Below are 20,221 nucleotides of genomic sequence, written 5' to 3'. Positions count from 1 at the left end.
TGAGCCTGAGCTCTCGAGCCCATGCGCCACAACTACTGAGCCCACGTGCCACAACTACTGAAGCCCCATGCCTAGAGCCCATGCTCTGCAACAAGAGAAGCCACCGCAATGAGAAGCCCGCTCACGGCGACGAAGAGTAGCCCCCGCTCACCGCAACTAGAGGAAGCCCGCGTGCAGCAACGAAGAACAAATGCAGCCAAAACTATAAATAAATAAATAAATTTATTTTTAAAAGACAGGGAAAGTTGTGGAAGACAAAGAGTTCTGTCCTAAGTGTCAGAAGGCGCGGCAACGTGGTTAGAACTTGGCGCCATCCACTGTAAACCTGAAATCATCTTCCCTGTCGTCGCCACCCTGCCTTCAACCCGTATCCCAAAATGGGGTCGGGGGTGGGAACCAGACCCATGAAATGACTGCATTGGCCCCAGAGACTAACCTCGAGACTTTGAACTTGTCAGTGCTCCTCTGCTGCTTTCCAACTTTCTTATCTCTTTGTGGTGGATCTTACTGATCTGCCTAGGCTTGCAGTTGTAAATGATTAACTGGTAGAAACAAAACGCCTAATCCTTTCGGCAGTTTCCGCAGATACTTTCCCTCCACAGCCAATACTGTGCCTGTTTATCAGAGAAACTTCTCCTTCGAACTGTAAGACTGGTCCCTTTGGAAAGTGCATTTTTATTTTATTTATTTCTTCAGCTCGAAGAAGTGCTGTGTTGTGGCTTCAGGGCGACACGTAAGAGCCCAGTCACCGTGCCTCGGTGCACTCACCACGGGCTCCCTTGGAGCCTGAGGAACAAGCATGCGGGGAAGGAAGAGAGAAAGCCGTGGGAAGGTGAAGGCGCTTTCCCGGAGGGAAGAAAAAGACAGGTGGGACGCTGCGAGAAGGCAAAAGACAACTGTCCTTTCTGTGCCGGGCAATCCCAGGGACTTAGTAGTGCTATGGTGATCACGTACACCAAATAGGAACTCTCTGGTAGGTTGTCTGGGAAGGGATCTCAACAAGTTTGTAAACACGTGACAAGAATCAGGGACGCAAATAAATGGTGTTAAGCCATTTCTTATGTCAGTAATTAGATCACAGAAACGACTGCATTGCAGCAGCGCCTTCATCACGCGTGTTCGTGATATCACACCTTCACTCACTGTGAGATGGTTCGTTTCCCCCCCAGACGAAGACAAAGCAACCAGGATTAGTTCCGAACAACAACGAAAATAACCCAAATAAGCTCAGGGAGAAAATGTATTTAGATAAAGGCTTTAAAGGCGTGGAATTCTTTGACTAAGAGGTAAGGAACAAGACATGGAAAAACTCAACAATGCCCAACTGTCTTAGCTCAGGTTTCCTAGAAGCAGAGTCTGAAATGGGGATCCTTGCTCCAGTGACTTCTTGGCTTTTGCTCTCAGGACATTAGGGGAATAAGGGGCGAGAGTTGGTCTGGGGGTGGAGGGGGAAGCTAAGCAAGAATCTAGTCTTAGCTGGAGACCAGCTTCAGTGTGGCTGCCACTGGGACACTGTGGAGCGCAAGTCGCAGCTGAATTAGGTCCCATCTTTAGTGAGGGGGCCGGCCTGTGCCCATCCACCATCTGCTGCCAAGGTCTGTTGGGGGTGGGCGGGGCTACGCAAGGGGGCCGGGCTGGCTGGAGCAGGAGCGGAGCAGTCTCCAGCATGGGGGCGGCTGTGGGCCACAGCGGCTACAGGATGGGTGCGCTGGCTGGTAAAGAGGGTCTGGATGGGGGCCACCCATGGCATCCGCTGAACCCAGCGAGTATCAGGCCATGACCTGATGCACAGAGTAGGACAGGTGCTGGGCAGAGCAGCGGCTGAACATGATAGCAAGCTACTATGGACATTCACTCAAATCCATTCCCGCCTCACCAGAATGAAAGTCCTTCCTTTTTGGAAGTGCAGGAGATAAAGTTAAATCAAGAGTAGAACTCTCGGGCTTCCCTGGTGGCGCAGTGGTTGAGAGTCCGCCTGCCGATGCGGGGGACGCGGGTTCGTGCCCCGGTCCGGGAGGATCCCACATGCAATAGTAGAACCCTCACATAACAAATCAGACAAATGTGGACCAGATGCCTACTAACTCTTTCAGGCTTTATAACATGGAGCAAGTTATTCACTTGCTCTAAATCTCAGTTTTCTCATTTATAAATTAATAATAAATATAAATACATTTATTATTAGAGATAATAATACTACTTTAGCTGTGGGAGAAGTATGGGATCTTTATTAAACAGGATCTTGTATTTTAATGAGCTTAGCCCAGTACCTAGTACATAGTAAAGGCTAGATAATTGGGGATTATTATTAATTTGGAAGGCAATTTTTCAACAGTTTATATCTGATCAGAATTGTAAAATGATGCCCCATCAGTGGGAAATCCAATAATTGTACCAATACCTAACATAACATGTCTCTTGGACTTGGCTGGTTACCAAGTGCTTTCGTACGTGTGGTCTCATTGACCCTGTTTTACAGGAAGAGAAACAAAGACTCAACTCAGAGAGCATGTCAGGAAAAGCCTCTGGACACACTGCCACAAGCTGGAGGTCCCCTGTAGATCTCGCTTTCTTTGTGTTGGCAAAGTTTTACCAACTCCCAGGGGGCAGATTTGTCAGCTTTTCCAAGGGGTTGGGTGACATCCAAATTTCATGTTGGAAAGTACTACTTAGTATTTTATCCGTCCTGGAATGAAAGAATCATTGAATCAACAAGGGAACATTATGTATTCAATGGCTTCCCAAAGGTTTAAGTGTTGATTTATCTGTGTTGCTGGCAGAGCCAGGCGTGTTGCTGTTGTTCACTCACATAGGCTTAGCACACGGACTGGAGAGAATCATACCTTTTATCTGAGCACCAGGATGCGTAATCCAAAAGCAGCCAAGAGGCAGCAGGAGGCTCAGCCCAAACAGCCGCTACTTAATCTTCCAACTCAGAAACTGGCCAGCCGAGGTGTAAAGACCTAAAATGTGAACACGCGTTGCTCTGCCATGTGCCATTGATGTCACAGCACATTCCTTTGGGAAAAGTGAGATGGGTCCTAGTTTTCTATCCAATAACTAGTTCAAAAGAAAAAAATTATATATTTTTTCTTCTTAAGACTACGTGATAGTAAACAACACTTTAGCTGACTTTTCCCTACGGAATGGTTTTGAGTATCACGTAGTGATTCCAGTAGTCAAAGCACAAATTCGTCCATAGAGGTGAATAATTTTTTAAGGTGCAACTTTCCTTGGTAATCTGTTCCTAAGTTTTACAGTTTTGTCTTCCGGGAATTTAATTCTTCCTATTGGATCTAGGCCATTTCTCACAAAATTGTCACTTATTTTGTCCTCAGAAAAAATAAAGAACATTATATTACTGAATACAGTTCAATAGTACACGTTTGCCTATGTGTGATATTGGTCTACTCCTTCAGATTTCTCCCATGCAATTCAAATAATCACAGATGACTGATTTCTTCAGTTCCTCCTTATACATGATTATTTATACATAGGTGGTACCAATTGTTTCCAAAGTTCAAAATAGTTCTGGGATTGTGTGATCCAGGATTGGTGCTGTCCTTTCAAGGTCTTGGTTGAAGATGTTTCGCAGAGAACCTGATTCAGGGATACCTGGGCTGCAGGCATGCAAGATATTTGGGAGGCCTGGGAGGCCCCAGTCTCCTCTGAGATAGTAGTTAAGATGGTCGGAGTGGAGGCATACCGGAGTTTGGATCGCGGCTATGCCATTTACTGTTTGTTCATGTTTGGGTAATAATTAACATCTCTGTGCTTAAGAACTGAGCCTAACAGCTACCTATTTCATAAAAGTTTTTTGAAGATAAAATGAAACAATACTGTGAAATGATAGACATTCCAGCAATATTAGAGATTATTAGAACAAACTTTAGTTCTTACTACATTATGTGCTCATCTGCTGCTTGCCCGAGTTCTACTGGTGGATGAAACAATATAAGATGTTGAGTTCACACATATTTCTTCGTCATCTTTAATTTTCCCTTTTGAATGTGTTAATGTAATGAATGGCATTGACCTTCCTGGGCCAAAGATATATCTTGTCTCCCTTGAGACATTCAGAGAAGCTTCTGGCTAAGTCATACTTAGTCTGGATTACTCTAGTCACCTGAGTAGCACACTCAAGGCTTTAGGATGTGATGAAGAAAAAGTAAGTCTTCTAGGAAGCCACTCTTCTAAGAGCCATGTAATTGATCTGTGTCCCAGGCTTTGAAAGAAATTAGTTCAGAGGGAAATTCAGCAGAGAGCAAGTATCATTTAGATTTAGAATAATAGGTTCCCCCAACATCATTGTTGGAAGAAATCTTAGAGGCCGTTTCCACCTGATGCGTAAATTCTCCTTAGAGTCCTTGGAAAGTAACCATTCAGTCAATCAGCTTCGGACAGTTGACTTGGTAGAAAGTTTGTCCATATTTTGAGCTAAAATATTCTCCACTATGATGGCACCTACTCATTGGTTCTCACCCTGCCCTTAGCCTCCCTGTGTCCTTGAAGGTGAGTCACATCCGTCTGCCATGGGACAGATCTTTCCTCTCGAACACAGCCGTCTGGTCCCTTCTACGCCATCCTTACCATCCTTCAGCTCTCCATTATTTTTCAAAGTAAATATCCCCAGTTCTTTCATTAAAATGGAAAAAATTACCTGTACGTATCACTGTGAGTACCATTGTAATTACATAAAGGGTTATTAAAAATCTGATTATACACACACACACACACACTTGAACCTCACCTCAGCCACTATTTTGTAGCCAAGAGCCTAGAGCAGTTTTCCCCCGTATTCTTTTTGCTTTCTTACCCAGCAAAACTGGGTAAGAGATCTCAGCTCTCTGGGGCCAAAAAATACAATCGGTTGCACTGAATATTGCCATTCTAAGCTAACTTTATATGTATTGTGGCATATATGGAACAGTAGCTTGCTTGGGTATGCCCAGAGGTCCCCAAGTCAGTGGAGGTTGCCACGCTGTTTTCGAAGATTCCCCATCCCAACCCTATTTAAAGCATACAGCTGCGCACGTAACTTAAGAGGTCATTATGGTTTTCTACATTTACAGAGACAGTTTAGTTTGTGCCTTCCTTAGCTTGAAAATTGTTTCTGGTTTTACGGGGAAAATCATTCCAGGGAAGGAAATTATTGAGGTTTCTACTTTAAATATTATGGCACTACATCAAGATAAATAAACATGTTTAAGGAACAATGAAATGTAAAGGGGATACTACCATAGCTGTAGTGGACATGGTAGAAGAACACAAAGAACCGCCACAGAGTAAAGTGCTTCTCAGTAGTGGGGTGAGGTTGCTTATTTAGTATTCAACTTTAGATATTTTTGAGAAACAGTAAATAAATGGGGAGGACCTAGATGGCATGTGTGGTCACTCTCATAGTGTCTTGAATGGACAGAGTATTTAATTCATACCCTATAAAACGGTGCCTGAGCTGATTCATTTTGCGTATGTTTCTGCTTAGAGATAAACTGATACACTGATGTATTTTTTCCCCAAATGTTGCGTTATGCAGAATTGTTACCGAACCAGGTTTGTTTGCCAGATGCACAGCAAGCCAGGCACTGAAATACTGAGGTTTGCAGCAGAGAAGTTTATTTACAAGGCAACCAAACGAGGAGATGGGAGAACAGGTCTCAGACCTGCCTCCCTGAGGGTGAGGTGCTGGAGGTATTTATGGGATAAAGAAGCAAGGTGGTCTTAAGCATGGGGAAAGGTCATCGGAGGTAGGGAAAAAGTGAGGTAATCGGCGTTCTACGCAGGTGTATCTGGGTTACGTGCTTCTTCATGGGATGCAGATTTGAAAATGGAGGCACTTAACCTGACCTAACAGTGGAGTTTTTGGCCCTCTGATGTCAGAAGGTCATTTATTGAAGACCCAGTTTTAGGGTTGGTGGTCCCAACTAGTCTTAGCTAGCCTGACCTGTACAAAGCTGACTCCAAGTTCCTAAAAAACAACGTAAGTCTTGTTACTATAGCAACCCATATGCCAGAGGTGTTATCTATAGAGGTGGTTAAGGAGTCTTGTGATACATTCCATAGGCTATGTGAAGCTTGGAGGGTATGCAATTAAAGAGAGGAAAAAAGAAAAGAAAGAAAGAACTAAAGGGAGCTTAATCAGTGAAGGCAGTTTACAAGTAGAGGGGTTTTTAACAAGCTGTTGCTTTACCTGTTCTGTAAAACAGGCTCACGAATTTCTGCTAGTCACCAGCCTCTGTTAATCCTATGGGTCGTGGTTTCCGAATATCTTCTTAAAGCTCAAGGCTATTTTGATTTCAGTATTTAAGAGAAGTGGTAAGTAATTCAGATACTTGACTTTCTCACATCTGCCAGTATCTTAGAATTCTCACAGGATTGCTTAATCTAAGAAAATTCTAGCCTCTTAAGCACTACCTCCAGGGCACTTGTTATAAATTCAGAGACATGACATTATTCCTCCTCGTATAGAATGATAGGATTTTAAGGTTAATTTTCAGCCAGACTTAGACTATTGACATTCTCCTCCTCCTCCTGCTTTATAAGTGAGGAATCTTTTAAACAAGAAATGAAATTCTAAGTGTATCCAAGGCCAAAAAAGGTGAGAATTTGTTAAATACAGTTGTGCGAATTTTTATTAAGTCCATGCTATTTCCCTGGTTAAAAATACTGTGAGCCTGATATTCCCTTGGTATTCCTTAAAATTATTCCATTAAACAATCATAGTGACATACAGGTGTGAGTGAGGCACCCTTAGAAGATTAATTTCACTCTCCAGATGTTGAGATGCTTGCTATCATTTTATTCACTCTATTTTTGACATGGAAAATTAGAAAAGAAAAGAAAATGGAATCTTGGTATAATGAGATTGAGACTGTTATTCTCTTATCAACTTTATGCAACGTGAAATCTTTTAAGAAATTTAGTAAACTTTATCATGAGCCTGTCCTAAGCACCATTATGGTACCTATTTTCAGACAATGACATACCTACAGAAAACTTACAATGACTTATTTTTGTCTGTGGCTGTGATGCCTCTTAGTAATTCGCGGGCTTTTGACAGGAATTTTGGTCTTCCTAATGCAATCTACAAGGTGTGGCCAGTTGTCACATACATCATAAGAACAATAGGATACTTCTATTTTGTTAAAGCCGAGGAAAATTCTTAGGAATGAACATCAATAAACCCAATCTACGTGGCCACAAGTGGAGTCAAGATATAGCCAATGTTCTGTTCATCGGATCAAAATAGAGAGCCAAATAATTCTCAAATCTATTCAAACCTATTTTACAGAAAGCATCACATTTCAGCTGCTTATTTGGGTCTTCATTCTACTTGGTGCTGAAAAGAGCCACCTTAGTCTTAAGGCATAGCTTTTATCCTAGTCTAGACACTTGCCCAATGCATGCAGAGAAAAATGTATAAAGTAATGAAGAAAAATGCTTGTAAGATATAAATACTTGGAGTGATCTGGTTCTTTCATAAGGTAGTATGAGTCTCTCCGCTTTTCCAAAAAAGCCTCGGGAAAAATTGCTAAATGTTTAATCCAGTGTTGCCAATAAAAAGACAAGATCGTTCTTGATGAGTATATTAGATCTATTTTTTTCACCTGTTCACAAACTGTCTCCTTAGTGGAAAGCCCCTAAAGAAAGCAAGACTTACCCCAGAGGGAACATGGCAATTTCCTGGTTACATGAAGTTTGTACACAAGCTATAGCTTGAAAATATTCCCCATTCAATGATAAATATGGCTACTGCAAATTGGAAAAAGTATCTCTGGCTTTGGATTTATTGGGGGTTTGGCTAGTCTCTGGAAATTTAACATTTTTTTCAACGTTCAATAACACTGAATTTAGAGATTTAGTTCAGCTCAAGATACCTGATTTTTGGTTTTAAAGCCCTTGTTGGTTTAAAGTCACTCTGGTCTTAAAGCCAAAATGGCCTCCTCAGCCATCCCTATGCTTTCAGTAAATAGACCTAAAACCCAACAGTATGATGCAAATAATTTACAACTCTACCTCCATTTCCCAAAAGCCAAGCAAAAGTCTCACAGAATGTATCATCCTATCAGTAAGACTGGCTTTGATATTAGCTCCATATAGGATAAGTAATAGGACTGATCAAAAAGAGATACAGGGGCTTCCCTGGTGGCGCAGTGGTTGAGAGTCCTTCTGCCGATGCAGGGGACGCGGGTTCATGCCCCGGTCCGGGAGGATCCCATGTGCCGCGGAGCAGCTGGGCCCGTGAGCCATGGCCGCTGAGCCTGCGCGTCCGGAGCCTGTGCTCCGCAGCAGGAGAGGCCACAACAGTGAGAGGCCCGCGTACCGCAAAAAAACAAACAAACAAACAAACAAAAGAGATACAGATCATTTGAAAACTAAAACGTATACTTCGGAGAAGAGTTAAGGATATTAAGATATAGAATCAATATGCAATAAAGCCTAAATAGTCATTTGAGAATGTTTCACAAAACTTTATTTCTCGAGTGGAATTTTCATAGAATGTCAGATAATATCAGATAATGTTATCCTGTGGGTAAATCCAATTTGCCTTGTTAGTAACCTCTGTTGAAATAACTTTGGAGAAAGAAATACCACTGAGGCGGCTCCTTCCATTTTTTCAAGTCACAGAAGGGCTTCCATGTATTGAGCTGAATTCTATCTACAGTTTCCAAATCAGACTTGGTTTACTCCTCTTCTGCATGATGCGGATTCCACCATTGGACAGTAATTCTCAAAGCCCCTCCCAGGTGTCTCTGCAGAGAGCCACACATCCCTAATTAGTTCATTCATGCACTTGTTCATTCACTGATTAAATATTTATTATCTATTATATACTAGGTGCTGGGGACATCTAAAAAAGGGGGGAGGGGGACACACTTCCTGCCCTTATAGATGTAATGGTTTTAGGTAGAGATAAACGCATAAAAATAAATTTACTATACAGTATGGTATGTACTTCCACAGAGGTTGGCCAGACTTTGTGAAAACCTAGAGCAGGGACACATTATCTTGGTTTGGGGGTGGGTGACTAGAGAAACCCCCTAGAAAAAAAGACACTTGAGATGAGTTTTGATGATCAAGTTGGAGTTACCTAGGTGATTAATAAAAAAACACAATGATCCCATTTAACATATGCCAGGCACTGAGCTAAAGCCGTTATCGACATAATCTCATTAATCCTTAGCAATACTGTAGAGAGTGATTTCCTCCCAGCCCCCCATTTTATAGATGAGAAAGTGGAGGCTTAGAAATGTCAGTGCCTTAAGCAAGTTCACACAGCAAGTAGCGGAGATCTATCTAGGAGAGACCCTCCCGCCAAGAAAACAGCATATGAGAAGGTCTTAAGGAGGGAAATAGACTGCCCGTGTGTGCCACACAGGTGGGACCGCGTCTGAAGCAAAACCAGTATGTGCAGAAGTGAGGGTTGCTGACATGCGTAGATGGGCTGTAGCCAAGCCTCGCAGAGTTGCTAAGTTAAGTATTTTGGATTTAATCCCATAGCTATGAAACCTCTTGAAGGATCCCACACAGGACAGGAAAAAAAAAAGAGTATATTTACATATGGAGGCTTTAGTTTGTTTACCTTTATTTTATTTGAGACCTGGTGCTGCCAGTTTGCATGACTTGAATACCATCCATTCCACCAATGAAAAGTTTACTCTCCTAACATCCATTATGCTTATGAACGTACCCTTTGTGGTGTAGATTTCAGTAATAATATTTGAAGTGCTAAGTCACCCCCCTCCGAAGTGTCGATCCCTAATTAGGGCATTTCAGATGCTAACTAACCACCTTTGGAATGTCGGTGCTTGATTCAGACACTTCAGATGCTTCCTCACTACTTGCAGGATGTAGATTATACCAAAATATTTCAAACTAAATCGACATAGAGACGAGGTAGCCCTTAGATAGGGCTTGCTACTAAAAGCAGGAGAGAAAAGTGTCCCTTTGTGTGTGTGTGTGTGTGTGTGTGTGTGTGTGTGTGTGTGTGTGTGTTGGAGGACGAGCAGAGACATGCTGTGAGTGATGTGGCCTCTAGTCATTTCCTTTTCCCGATCCGGTGTGCGGATGCCTCAGGAACGCGTGAGCCTCTGTACCCCTTTGTCTGAAAACCCTCGTGCCACACTTGGGCTCTACAAACACGACCACTGTCCCTCACGCCTTCCCCATAGCTCCAAAGTATGGATGTGAAGTCAAGGCAGACGGGCTGACACATCTGAGAACTGAGAGCAGGATCTGAAACCAAGGCTCCGATGGCATCATGTCTCCACGTGGCTGGCCTTGAGAGAGAGGCACGGTCTCTGGGCTCTGCTTGGGGAAGGGGAGCTTATTCTGGGCTAAAAACAGACGAAGTCCTGGCACCCCTGCAACAAGCAGGCCAGGCAGGCGTGTCAGTATGTCTCCCTCTGAGCGAGATCTGAGCAAGATCCTGTCTGTCTTCCTTTTACATGTGACAAAATCAACTTAACACAGCACTTCAGAGATGGCACAGAGCCCTGTGGGACCCTTGGGCTGAGAGAATCCCATGAAAGCTCTGGCCCCCATTCCCAGAAAAACAATGAAAGACCACACAGGCACATACATGGTTTTGTATATAATTTCAGGAGGAGCATGGACCTTCCCCTTCCCTAAAAAACTATGTATCTTTCAGTTGCAGCCTAAGATAGAAATATCTTGGGATGGCAAATATATCACAATAAAGGGACTTCCCTGGCGATCCAGTAGTTAAGACTGTGCGCTTCCACTGCAGGGGGCACGGGTTCAATCCCTGGTCGGGGAACTCAGATCCCACATGCCACGTGGCACAGCCAAAAAAAAAAAAAAAATCACAATAAAGTAAATACCTTCTCTATAATTTCATCTCATTTCAAATCAAATTTAGCTCAAAATAAAAACAGAATTGTCTGGTCTTTGGAGTGTCCGGCGGTGGCATAAACAACCCTGATTTCCTTATTCTTGGTAATGTTTGGCCAAGGTTGGGTGCTTCCTGGCAAGGATGCTAGAGAGGGGATTCTTATACTGGATGGCAGATTGGGCAAGACGCCTTACACGTAGGCCTTTCAACCCTTAAGAGTCTATGAGCTTCCATCTGAAATATCGGTTGGGGAGGAGGAAGTTTCCCCCTCTACTCCTCTTGAGTTCTTGTGTCTGGACTAAAAATGAAATTGACACATCAAAGACAGACTCACAGGGAAAAAGAAACAAATGTTAATTCATGTACATGGCTGTCTCATAGAAACAGGACCTAAGAAGTGGCCAAAGCAGACAGTTTTTATACTTTTTAGATAAAGGAACAATAAATTTGTGAGGAATTCACAGGACCAAGAAACTCGGGTTTTGGCTGCCCGATTAGTGAAAAATCTAAACAGAGTTTGGGCTTGGGGTAGTCAGTTTAAAAAGTAACCACGGGGCTTCCCTGGTGGCGCAGTGGTTGAAAGTCCGCCTGCCGATGCAGGAGACACGGGTTCGTGCCCCGGTCCGGGAAGATCCCACATGCCGCGGAGCAACTAAGCCCGTGAGCCATGGCCGCTGGCCCTGCGCGTCCGGAGCCTGTGCTCTGCAACGGGAGAGGCCACAACAGTGAGAGGCCCGCATACCGCAAAAAAAAAAAAAAGTAACCACGTTTGTCTGTATCGGCTTCTCTGCTGTCCCGGACAGGAAGGGTGTCCTTCTACTTCCAGATGCAGCAAGGGCACCTTTCACATGAGAGATTGATATCCTGCTTTCAGAGGGACAGGGGAAGGTCAGTTTTCCTTCTTGCATTGGCTGCTTCTCAAGCGACTTCATTTCAAGATAGTCAATATGCTGCTGTGGCATGTTTTGTGTTGGTCCACCCTGAGCTCCAACACACCCGGATGACCCCAAGGAAGGAGATGCTGAAGGATCTTCAGGAGTCACAGAGAATTCATCTCTCCACGGGCAGGCCAAAGGTCGTCTGAGGTTTAGGTCTCCATCAGGATCAGTTCTAACTCATCCTGATGAGTTAACTCCATGAGGTCAGTAGCCCCTACCTACCAAGTCTACTCACTCCCAACTCCCTTAGACCCCCAGAGTGGGGACTGGGGGATGGGACCAGGGGCAGGAAAAGCGAGCCTAGGAATCAAAGTTCCTCCAGGACTAAGAAGACAGAGGTTAGCAACTAGGAGTACTTGAGGGCTAGAGGTCTAGTCCTAGGGGGTCAAAGTTCAGTTTTCTGGTGGAATTTGTTTCCTCCTCACCCCCTCCTACATATACTCCCAGTCCCAGGCAAAAAGAGAGGGTAGAGAGATTCTTATTTGAAGAAAAAAAGAACGCATATGCCAAGAGTAACTAAGTAAAATACACACACAAACATTAAGACAGCACCAAAAGGGGACAATAAAATGTTAATAATAATCATTTTGGGGTTATGAGCTTATAAGTCATGTTGGTATATGTATTTATACATATCTTTATATGGATTGCCTGTGTTTTCTGCAACGATTTGATACTTTTTTAAAGCAATAACAATTTTTTTAAATGTACTTTTTTAAAAAAATAAATTTATTTATTTTTGGCTGCATTGGGTCATCGTTGCTGCGCACGGGCTTTCTCTAGTTGCGGTGAGTGGGGGCTGCTCTTCCTTGCAGTGCGTGGGCTTCTTATTGCGGCAGCTTCTCTTGTTGCGGAGCACGGGCTCTAGGCACGCGGGCTTCAGTAGTTGCAGCACGTGGGCTCAGTAGTTGTGGCTCGTGGGCTCTAGAGCACAGGCTCAGTAGTTGTGGCACATGGGCTTAGTTGCTCCGTGGCATGTGGGATCTTCCCGGACCAGGGCTCAAACCCATGTCCCCTGCCTTGGCAGGCGGATTCTTAACCACTGTGCCACCAGGGAAGCCCCAATAACAATATTTTAAAATGCAAGTTCTTATTTAGAAATTCAGTCCATCGTTGTTGTTGGATGCAGGCCCGGTAGGATAAGGATAACTCAAGACCAGACATGATAATAATTAAATTAATGATAATAAATATGAACTAATTAATATTAATGATGAAGTAATTCTGGGAAATAGTGGCTCTTGGTTTCTTTGGATGCCTGGAGCTAATCACCAATGCCAGGAAGCATAGGCAATACATCAAAGCAAATTAGCCTCCAACAAACTGCATATTGCCAAATAGAGTCTAAACACAACCTGAGCACATATACTTTAAAATGTAACGTCAGCCTTCAGCGATAGAAGAATCCTTGTTTTGCTTGGGGTTCCATTTCTGTGCTACCCTCTCTTTATCCTGGCACAATTCCAGCTTCCTCCTTCAAGAGCTGTGTGTAGTCTTAGGAGAGGTTGACAAAAGCCGTGTTGTCCCCCACTTCTATTTTATTCTCTTCGTGGCAGCCTCCTCTAGCCTCTGCGATCTCCTGCGGGAACTACTCCAAGAATCTCTTGACAATTCTCTGCCTCCATTTCATCCCTCCCTCCTGCCAAAACGAGGGTTTCCATCCTGTGATTCCACCTTGCCTGGTGAATAACACATTTGAGCTGAAATTCAAGAGCAGGTGCTCGTAACTGTAAGCGCTGATTTTCAGTCCAGCTGTTTCTAACGTGAGTACGTAGGAAGATCCAGGGAAATTAGAAGCAGGATTTTCTTTATTTAAAAACATTTAGTGATTCTCCCAAGCAACCATGGGTGGGCCAATGTTGATTGATATGTTCCCATTTCCGCCACACTGTCCTTATGGTCAATAGGAGCAGAGATTATATCTTTTACCTCTTTTGGATCCTCCACTTCATTTGTTGTAAAGCTGAGCACTGAGTAGGTAGTTTATAAATTCTTATTGACAGGGCGCAGACATGACGGCCAAGGAAATCCGCTAATGCTGTACCCTGCAACTGGCAGTCCGTGCGCTTGGAGACCCGTGAGAGGACCCCTCCTACCACCAGATACGTGGTGAGGATCTTTCTGGGAAGAGTGAACAGATTTATAGGGGTCTGAGGATGGCAAACTCTTTAGAATTTCAGACTTTGGACTCCAATCACCCACCTATTAAGCCAGCGTCCTGTGTCCCTGGCACGGTATGTCTGCTTCGATCCACAATCAGCCCATGAACACTTAGTGAGTGTCTGCTGTGTGCCAGCCGCTGGTCGGTAAAGTGGATCCGAAGATGAACCAGGGGCAGTCCCTGCCCTCAGGTAAACCAAATCTGCTGAAACTGTGATACAAAAGCTGTGACAATCTAATCATTGCCTTACAGAACGTGGATTTGCCCAAAGGCCTTCTCGGTTGCAAAGGGGAACAGACGAAAGTTTCCGAAGAGAAAACTTTTGAATTGGGCTTTGAAGCGCAAGACCAAACCACCGTAGACTTGAAGGAAGGGCGCTGGAAGAGGGAACGGCGTGCAAAGCACAGAGGCGTGAGGAGCTGGGTGCATATAGAGCAAGACACGCCCCCATGGGCTGGAGCCTATGAGGGGCCGGAGGAGGGGCCTGGCTTCAGCGCAGGGTGCGTGGCAGGATGCGGGCGATAGAATAGACTGGGGTGGGGCAGAAGGCGGGGGGATGGGGAGAGAGACGCCCTCCTCTTCCGGCCCTTCTCTTCTTGTCGTTTCCCTGCAGCCCAAGTGGCTGGGTCTCTCCCGCCATGATGTGAGTCACGCCCTGTCTTCTCTGACCGGGCCTGAGGGCGACCTGAGCGAGGCGAGCACTATTCCTGACGCATTCCTCTGGACCACGTGTCAACAATTGCTAACAGATGAGGCCAGGCCCGCTGCGTCATCGGCTGCCAGAGGTGCGATCAACTAACTCCTTGACCTTGCCTGCAGACAGATTCCTGCCTCCGGAAACAGGACAGCACACTGGGGTGGGGGGCGGCGGGGGCGGGACACACAAAGGAAAAAAACTGCAAGAGACTTCCCAGACAGGGAGCGGCTGCGCAAAGCCCCCAAGGTTTTCCTCAAACTTTCCAGAACAGCCAAGAAAAGAGCAGGCTTAGTTACCTCTCCTGTCCCCTCAGCAGGACCCGCAGCAGGAATGCGAGGAAAAAGCCAAAAGGCCGAAGGAGAGCTCTCCCAAAGCTCGTAGCGCACTGAAGCTTTTCCTCTTCTCGGTGAAACTGCAAATGCGTGGGGAGCACGCGGAGGGCCAGCGCTCGCTCCTGCTCCGAGGGTCTGCCTTGCGCCTGCCGCCCTGGTCCTGCTCCTCCTCCCCCCGGAGCCCGGGTACGGAGAGGGGGCCGCCCCCAGCAGGGAAGGCGGCTGGAGGGTGGGGCGCCCCGACGTCGCTCGCAGCGCTGCGCCTGGGATAAGGTTTCTTTTCGTCAGCTGGGCGCGTCTGGCAGCCGCAAACAGGCCAGGCGCCTGGGAGCTTCCTGTGCTGCTCAGTTGCCATGGAGCCTGAAGACAGAGCAGGTGCCTGGAGGTGGCTCCCCAGCAAAGACTGACATCCTTGTGCCCAAAGATCTTGCTTTCAAGGCTTTTTCCTCGGTAGGCCTTAACTTGCTGAGCATAAGCACTGTGTTTCTGCTGCCGACCTCCTGGAGAAATCAGAGCAGCCTGGACTGAATTCTGGCGGAGGCCAGAATTGGCCTTTTGTCGGAGAGCACGTTGAGAGCGGAGACCAGCACTCCTCGTCTGGGGTCCTTCTCGCCCGGGGGACTAGCACCGCGTCTGTTTGCACAGCACAGTTTTAGACTCCGAGTCACCGTACGTTCTCTTCTGGGTATCACTCTGCATTAAACGCGGCAGCCTTCTAGTACCTTGGCTTCTCCTTTCCGGAGGCAGAGAGGCCTGGGCAGATGAAAGGGTTGCATATATTAGATGCCCACTCACCTGGGACAGCCAGGTTTTGGTAACAGGGTTTTATCACCTCCAGCCCTACAAAACTCGCGCCAGGCTGCCCTAGGCAAAATGGTGAAACATGTCCGGTTCATCCAGGACTTTTTCCCCATCTCTCCGTATGTCAACACTAGCCAGCACAGCCTTCCATTCCCACCAGACAGAGCTCCGTACGGTAAGTGTTGACATTTATTTGGCCAAGCGGTGTGTGCCAGGCTCCGGTCTGGGCCCTGGAGGCGTGGCAGTGAACAGAACAGACAAGGCTCCTCCCTCATGGAGGGGTTGAAAGCTGCTATGATGTTTGCTATATATATTTTTCTTTATACTTTGTACAGACACAAGGGCAAAATGAACATCAATCAAGTGTCCTCTTAAATAGAAAAATAAGTTACGAAGGGGAAGCTGGCAATGGAAGCCTGGGCCGTGGGGAGGGAGTGGGCAGGGGCTTCTCAGAGCAGCTGGTTGGTCTCCGAGCCTTGGTGGTCGCTGCCACGTGTCCCCCCTCCCCCAATCTGCCGGCCACAGCTTTCTTCCCTGCCACCTGCCTTCGATGTCATTGGTCGGCTCCGTCATTTCTAATCAGGGTGGGATTAGGTCAAAGGTGAGAACCAATCCCTGCTCTATTTAAAACTGAATGATAGATATATACACTACTGTGTATAAAACAGATACCTAATGAGACCCTGCTGCATAGCACAGGGACCTCTACTCAGTGCTCTGTGGTGACCTAAATGGGAAGGAAATCCGAAAAAGAGGGGATATATGAATACGTACAGCTGATTCACTTTGCTGTACAGCAAAAACTAATGCAACATTGTAAAGCAGCTATACTCCAATAAAAATTAACTTAAAAAATAAATTTTTAAAAACTTGAATGATAGAGGTCAGGCAGAGGGTCTGGCAGTAGCCACTTAACAATCATCTAAACACCGACGCACTCTCCCAACTCCAGACTTACATTTATAATGTTCTCTTAATGGGACCTGCTCCATAGTGATACCTGATGAAGTTTGATCTTTTCAAGGCCCCGCTCCAATCCCTAATTTTCCGCAAATGAGTTAACCCTCCCCCAAATATGAGTTAATCTTCCCCCAGGCTCACATGACATGTTTCTGGTCCTTCTTAATAACAAGTCACACACTGGGTCTGCACTGCAATTGTTTCTCTGTGTGTCTTTTCCTTCGCATTGAAGTGGGAACTCCTGGGGTAACAGGCAGGTGTTGCAACCTCTGTATAGCTTATTGTACATGGCACGTGACAGAAGCGCTTCACAAACGGACCACTCTTTGCAGGCAGACCTGCATTCAAATTCTGACCCTGACTCTTACTAACAAGGTGAACTCAGACTCGTTGATTAACCACCCTGAGCCTCAGTTTCCTCAACTGAAAAGTGGAGATAACACTTACCTCAAAGGAGTCTAAAGACAGTACCGGGAATATGGTGGTTATGCCGTACTGTCTGACACGTGTTATAATGATGATGGTGGATAAAGACGTAACTACCTCAACTTCTGTGTATGAGCAATATAATAAAACTGACGCCACCAGAAAACAACTATTCTGTAAGAATTTCCAGAGTCTTTCTCACACCTGCCATGCTAGGGATGCTTTAGTTGGTGACTGGAATTTCTCTAATAGAAAAGAAGGCTGGCAGTGCTGCAGGAATAGACAGATGAATCATAATGTTTGGAGATGTCGTCAATGAAAGTAAAAAAAGAGCAGCTGAAAAGATACATAAAAGAACTTCACTGTGTCCTTTTATCAACCATGCAAAAAGGAATACAATAAAATCTCCCCCCCTGCAGAAAAAAAAGATAATTTTTTGATCATCAGTATTTCTGTGGAATCTTCTGTTTGTTAACATTCCAACTTAGACCAAATCTAGAGCCATCTTAATGGAAATCCCCCCCACTTTTTTGGGCCAGTTTATTTGCTCCCTGGAGCTCATGTCCACGGAGAGAGAGTCTACTACATAGGAGTAATGGAAGCATATTTTGGAAGCGTGGACCTTTCTGATAACATCATGTAAAAGCTGTGCCTCTACTTGGAATGCAAGCTGGGAAGAAAGCTGGGTAACAGCAGTAACAGGTGAAAACCGGGACCATTTCTTTGAGATGTGGCCTCTAAGGTAAATTACACTGTATTTCTTCTCCCCACTCAACTTCTGAGCACAGGCAAAACTGATTTAAAATAAAGGTGGCACTTAAACGAAAAAGAGGTCACGAGAGGGCAGGGAGACAGAGAAGGAAGGGCCATCATTGATTCTTAGGGATCTCAGTGAGGGAGAATGGTGGTGACACTAGGATATTTTAACAGAAAAACCACCGGACTCTGAATCCAAAGATCCAGATGTGAGTTCTTGTTCCTTCACTTGAGAGAGCCGAGAGAACTTCAGATATTGACTCATCTCTCAGGACCTCTGTTCCTCACCTCTATAAAATGGAGATAAAAGTACATCACCGACCTCACAGGGATGCGGGGGAACAGAGTGAGATAGGAAACAAAAGCACCTTGTAAATGCAACATCGCCATTCATTTTTTAAAAAAATTTACTTATTTATTTTTTGCTGTGTTGGGTCTTCGTTGCTGCGCGTGCTTCTCTAGATGAGGCGAGCGGGGGCTACTCTTTGTTGCAGTGCGCGGGCTTCTCATTGCGGTGGCTTCTCTTGTTGGGGAGCATGGGTTCTAGGCACGTTGGCTTCAGTAGTTGTGGCAAGTGGGCTCAGTAGTTGTGGCTCATGGACTCTAGAGTGCAGGCTCAGTAGTTGTGGCTCACGGACTCTAGAGTGCAGGCTCAGTAGTTGTGGCGCACGGGCTTAGTTGCTCCGTGGCATGTGGGACCCTCCCCGACGAGGGATTGAACCCATGTCCCCTGCTTTGGCAGGCGGGTTCTTAACCACTGCACCACCAGGGTAGCCCCAGCCCCATTCATTTTAAAGCAATTGTTTTAAACCCAATTGATTTTGTAAAGTGTGTAATAAGAGGAGCAAAATAGATCAAAATAGTAACAATGGTTACTATTTCATAATGTTGTGTTTGGGGCAACAATTTTGTTTGTATTTTTACTTCTGTTTGTACCTCATTATCTTGCCAACCTTTCCACAATGAGCATGCATTACATTTGCAATCAGAAAGTTACATTAACCCGTTAATATATGTGTGGCTTAGAGATACACACCGTGTAGTGAAAGTATAAAGGAATGTGGGAGAATGTTACACGCTGACTTCAGGATAAGGTTACCATTGGGATAAGAAGGGAGATGGGATGGAGAAGAACGCATGAAGGCTCCAACTGTATTGGTAAAGATCAAATTCTTAAGTAGGGACTCCCCTGGTGGTCCAGAGGTAAAGAATACGCCTTCCAATGCAGGGGATGAGGGTTCAATTCCTGGTCGGGGAACTAAGATCCCATGTGCCACGGGGCAACAAAGCCCGCATGCCACAGCTATTGAGCTTACATGCCTCAACTAGAGAGCCTGTGTGCCACAAACTACAGAGCCCACTTGCTCTGCAGCCCGTACGCCACAACTAAAGAGAGAAAACCGGCATGCCACAACTAGAGAGAAACCCGAGCAGACCGCGGGCCGTAATGAAAAAGATCCTGTTTGCCTCAACTAAGACCTGATGCAGCCAAAAAATTAAATAAGTATTTTTTTTTAAAAAAGCCTTTGAGTTTTAAAAAAATTCTTGAGTAGAGTCCTGGGTACACAAGTATTTTTTTAATGATTTCTGTATTGTATGTGTTTTAAATATTTCATTATAATTTTTAAAACAAAGTATCAGTGCTGGGTACAAAGCATTATGTGCAAGGATGCTTATTAATTTGCAACAATCAAAATATTTTAAACTGTCCAAAACAATAGAAAATTGGTTAAATAAATTTTGGCACAGTAAAAAAAAAAAAAGGAAGATAGTATTGTTAATATTATTACGATTGTCCTATGAACCTTCAGTCACCTCGTCTCACGGAGCTAGCCACTGCCTCTACCATTGAGAGTGGAAGATGACAGAAAATTAGCACCTAAATGAAAATTTGACTCCTCCCACTTCATTTTCCCCAGTACTTTATTAAGCCCGTTATCGGTCTAAACGTATCCACTTAGGTGAGTATTCCTGAGGATTGGTGCGCCATCCCACACATATAAGAATATTTAATACTTAAACAAGGAGATACGAAGAAGTAAAAATCTGAAAGGCCCAAGCAAGGCCACCTACTATCAGGACCTACAAAAGTTAGCCTTTATTTAGCATACTTGCCTCTTTACTTTCCAGGTGAGAAGGCTTGATTTGGGTTGACTTTCTGTCTCCTTCCTCTTATCAAGTTGTTAAACTAAGGGGACATTTTCTCACTTACTTCATTAGCCTCTACGAGAGAGACAGTAAATCGTAATGGGCCTTGCCAAGGATTTGACATTTCTGACCACCTGCTTCTGCACA

The 20,221-nt window shown here is 44.9% G+C and overlaps 1 protein-coding gene and 1 long non-coding RNA gene across 2 annotated transcripts in view; both read right to left on the bottom strand.

Annotated features, from left to right (window-relative positions):
- Positions 1-20,221, bottom strand: part of LOC136793868 (uncharacterized) — a 37,803-nt gene that overhangs the window by 7,968 nt on the left and 9,614 nt on the right. The gene's annotated exons all lie outside the window — the stretch shown is intronic.
- On the bottom strand, positions 13,507-16,357 carry LOC136793737 (uncharacterized). The gene is made up of 4 exons (XM_067027589.1): positions 16,330-16,357; positions 15,779-15,847; positions 14,948-15,588; positions 13,507-14,164 (listed from the first exon to the last, which is right to left on the bottom strand). The coding sequence occupies exons 1-4, from the start codon at positions 16,355-16,357 to the stop codon at positions 14,141-14,143; spliced, it is 762 nt and encodes a 253-aa protein (XP_066883690.1). The 3' UTR covers positions 13,507-14,140.

Source organism: Kogia breviceps, chromosome 3, assembly GCF_026419965.1.
Source record: "Kogia breviceps isolate mKogBre1 chromosome 3, mKogBre1 haplotype 1, whole genome shotgun sequence".
NCBI lineage: Eukaryota > Metazoa > Chordata > Mammalia > Artiodactyla > Physeteridae > Kogia > Kogia breviceps.
The sequence above is the reverse complement of the archived record's forward strand: the minus strand, read 5'-3'. Positions and strand labels throughout refer to the sequence as shown.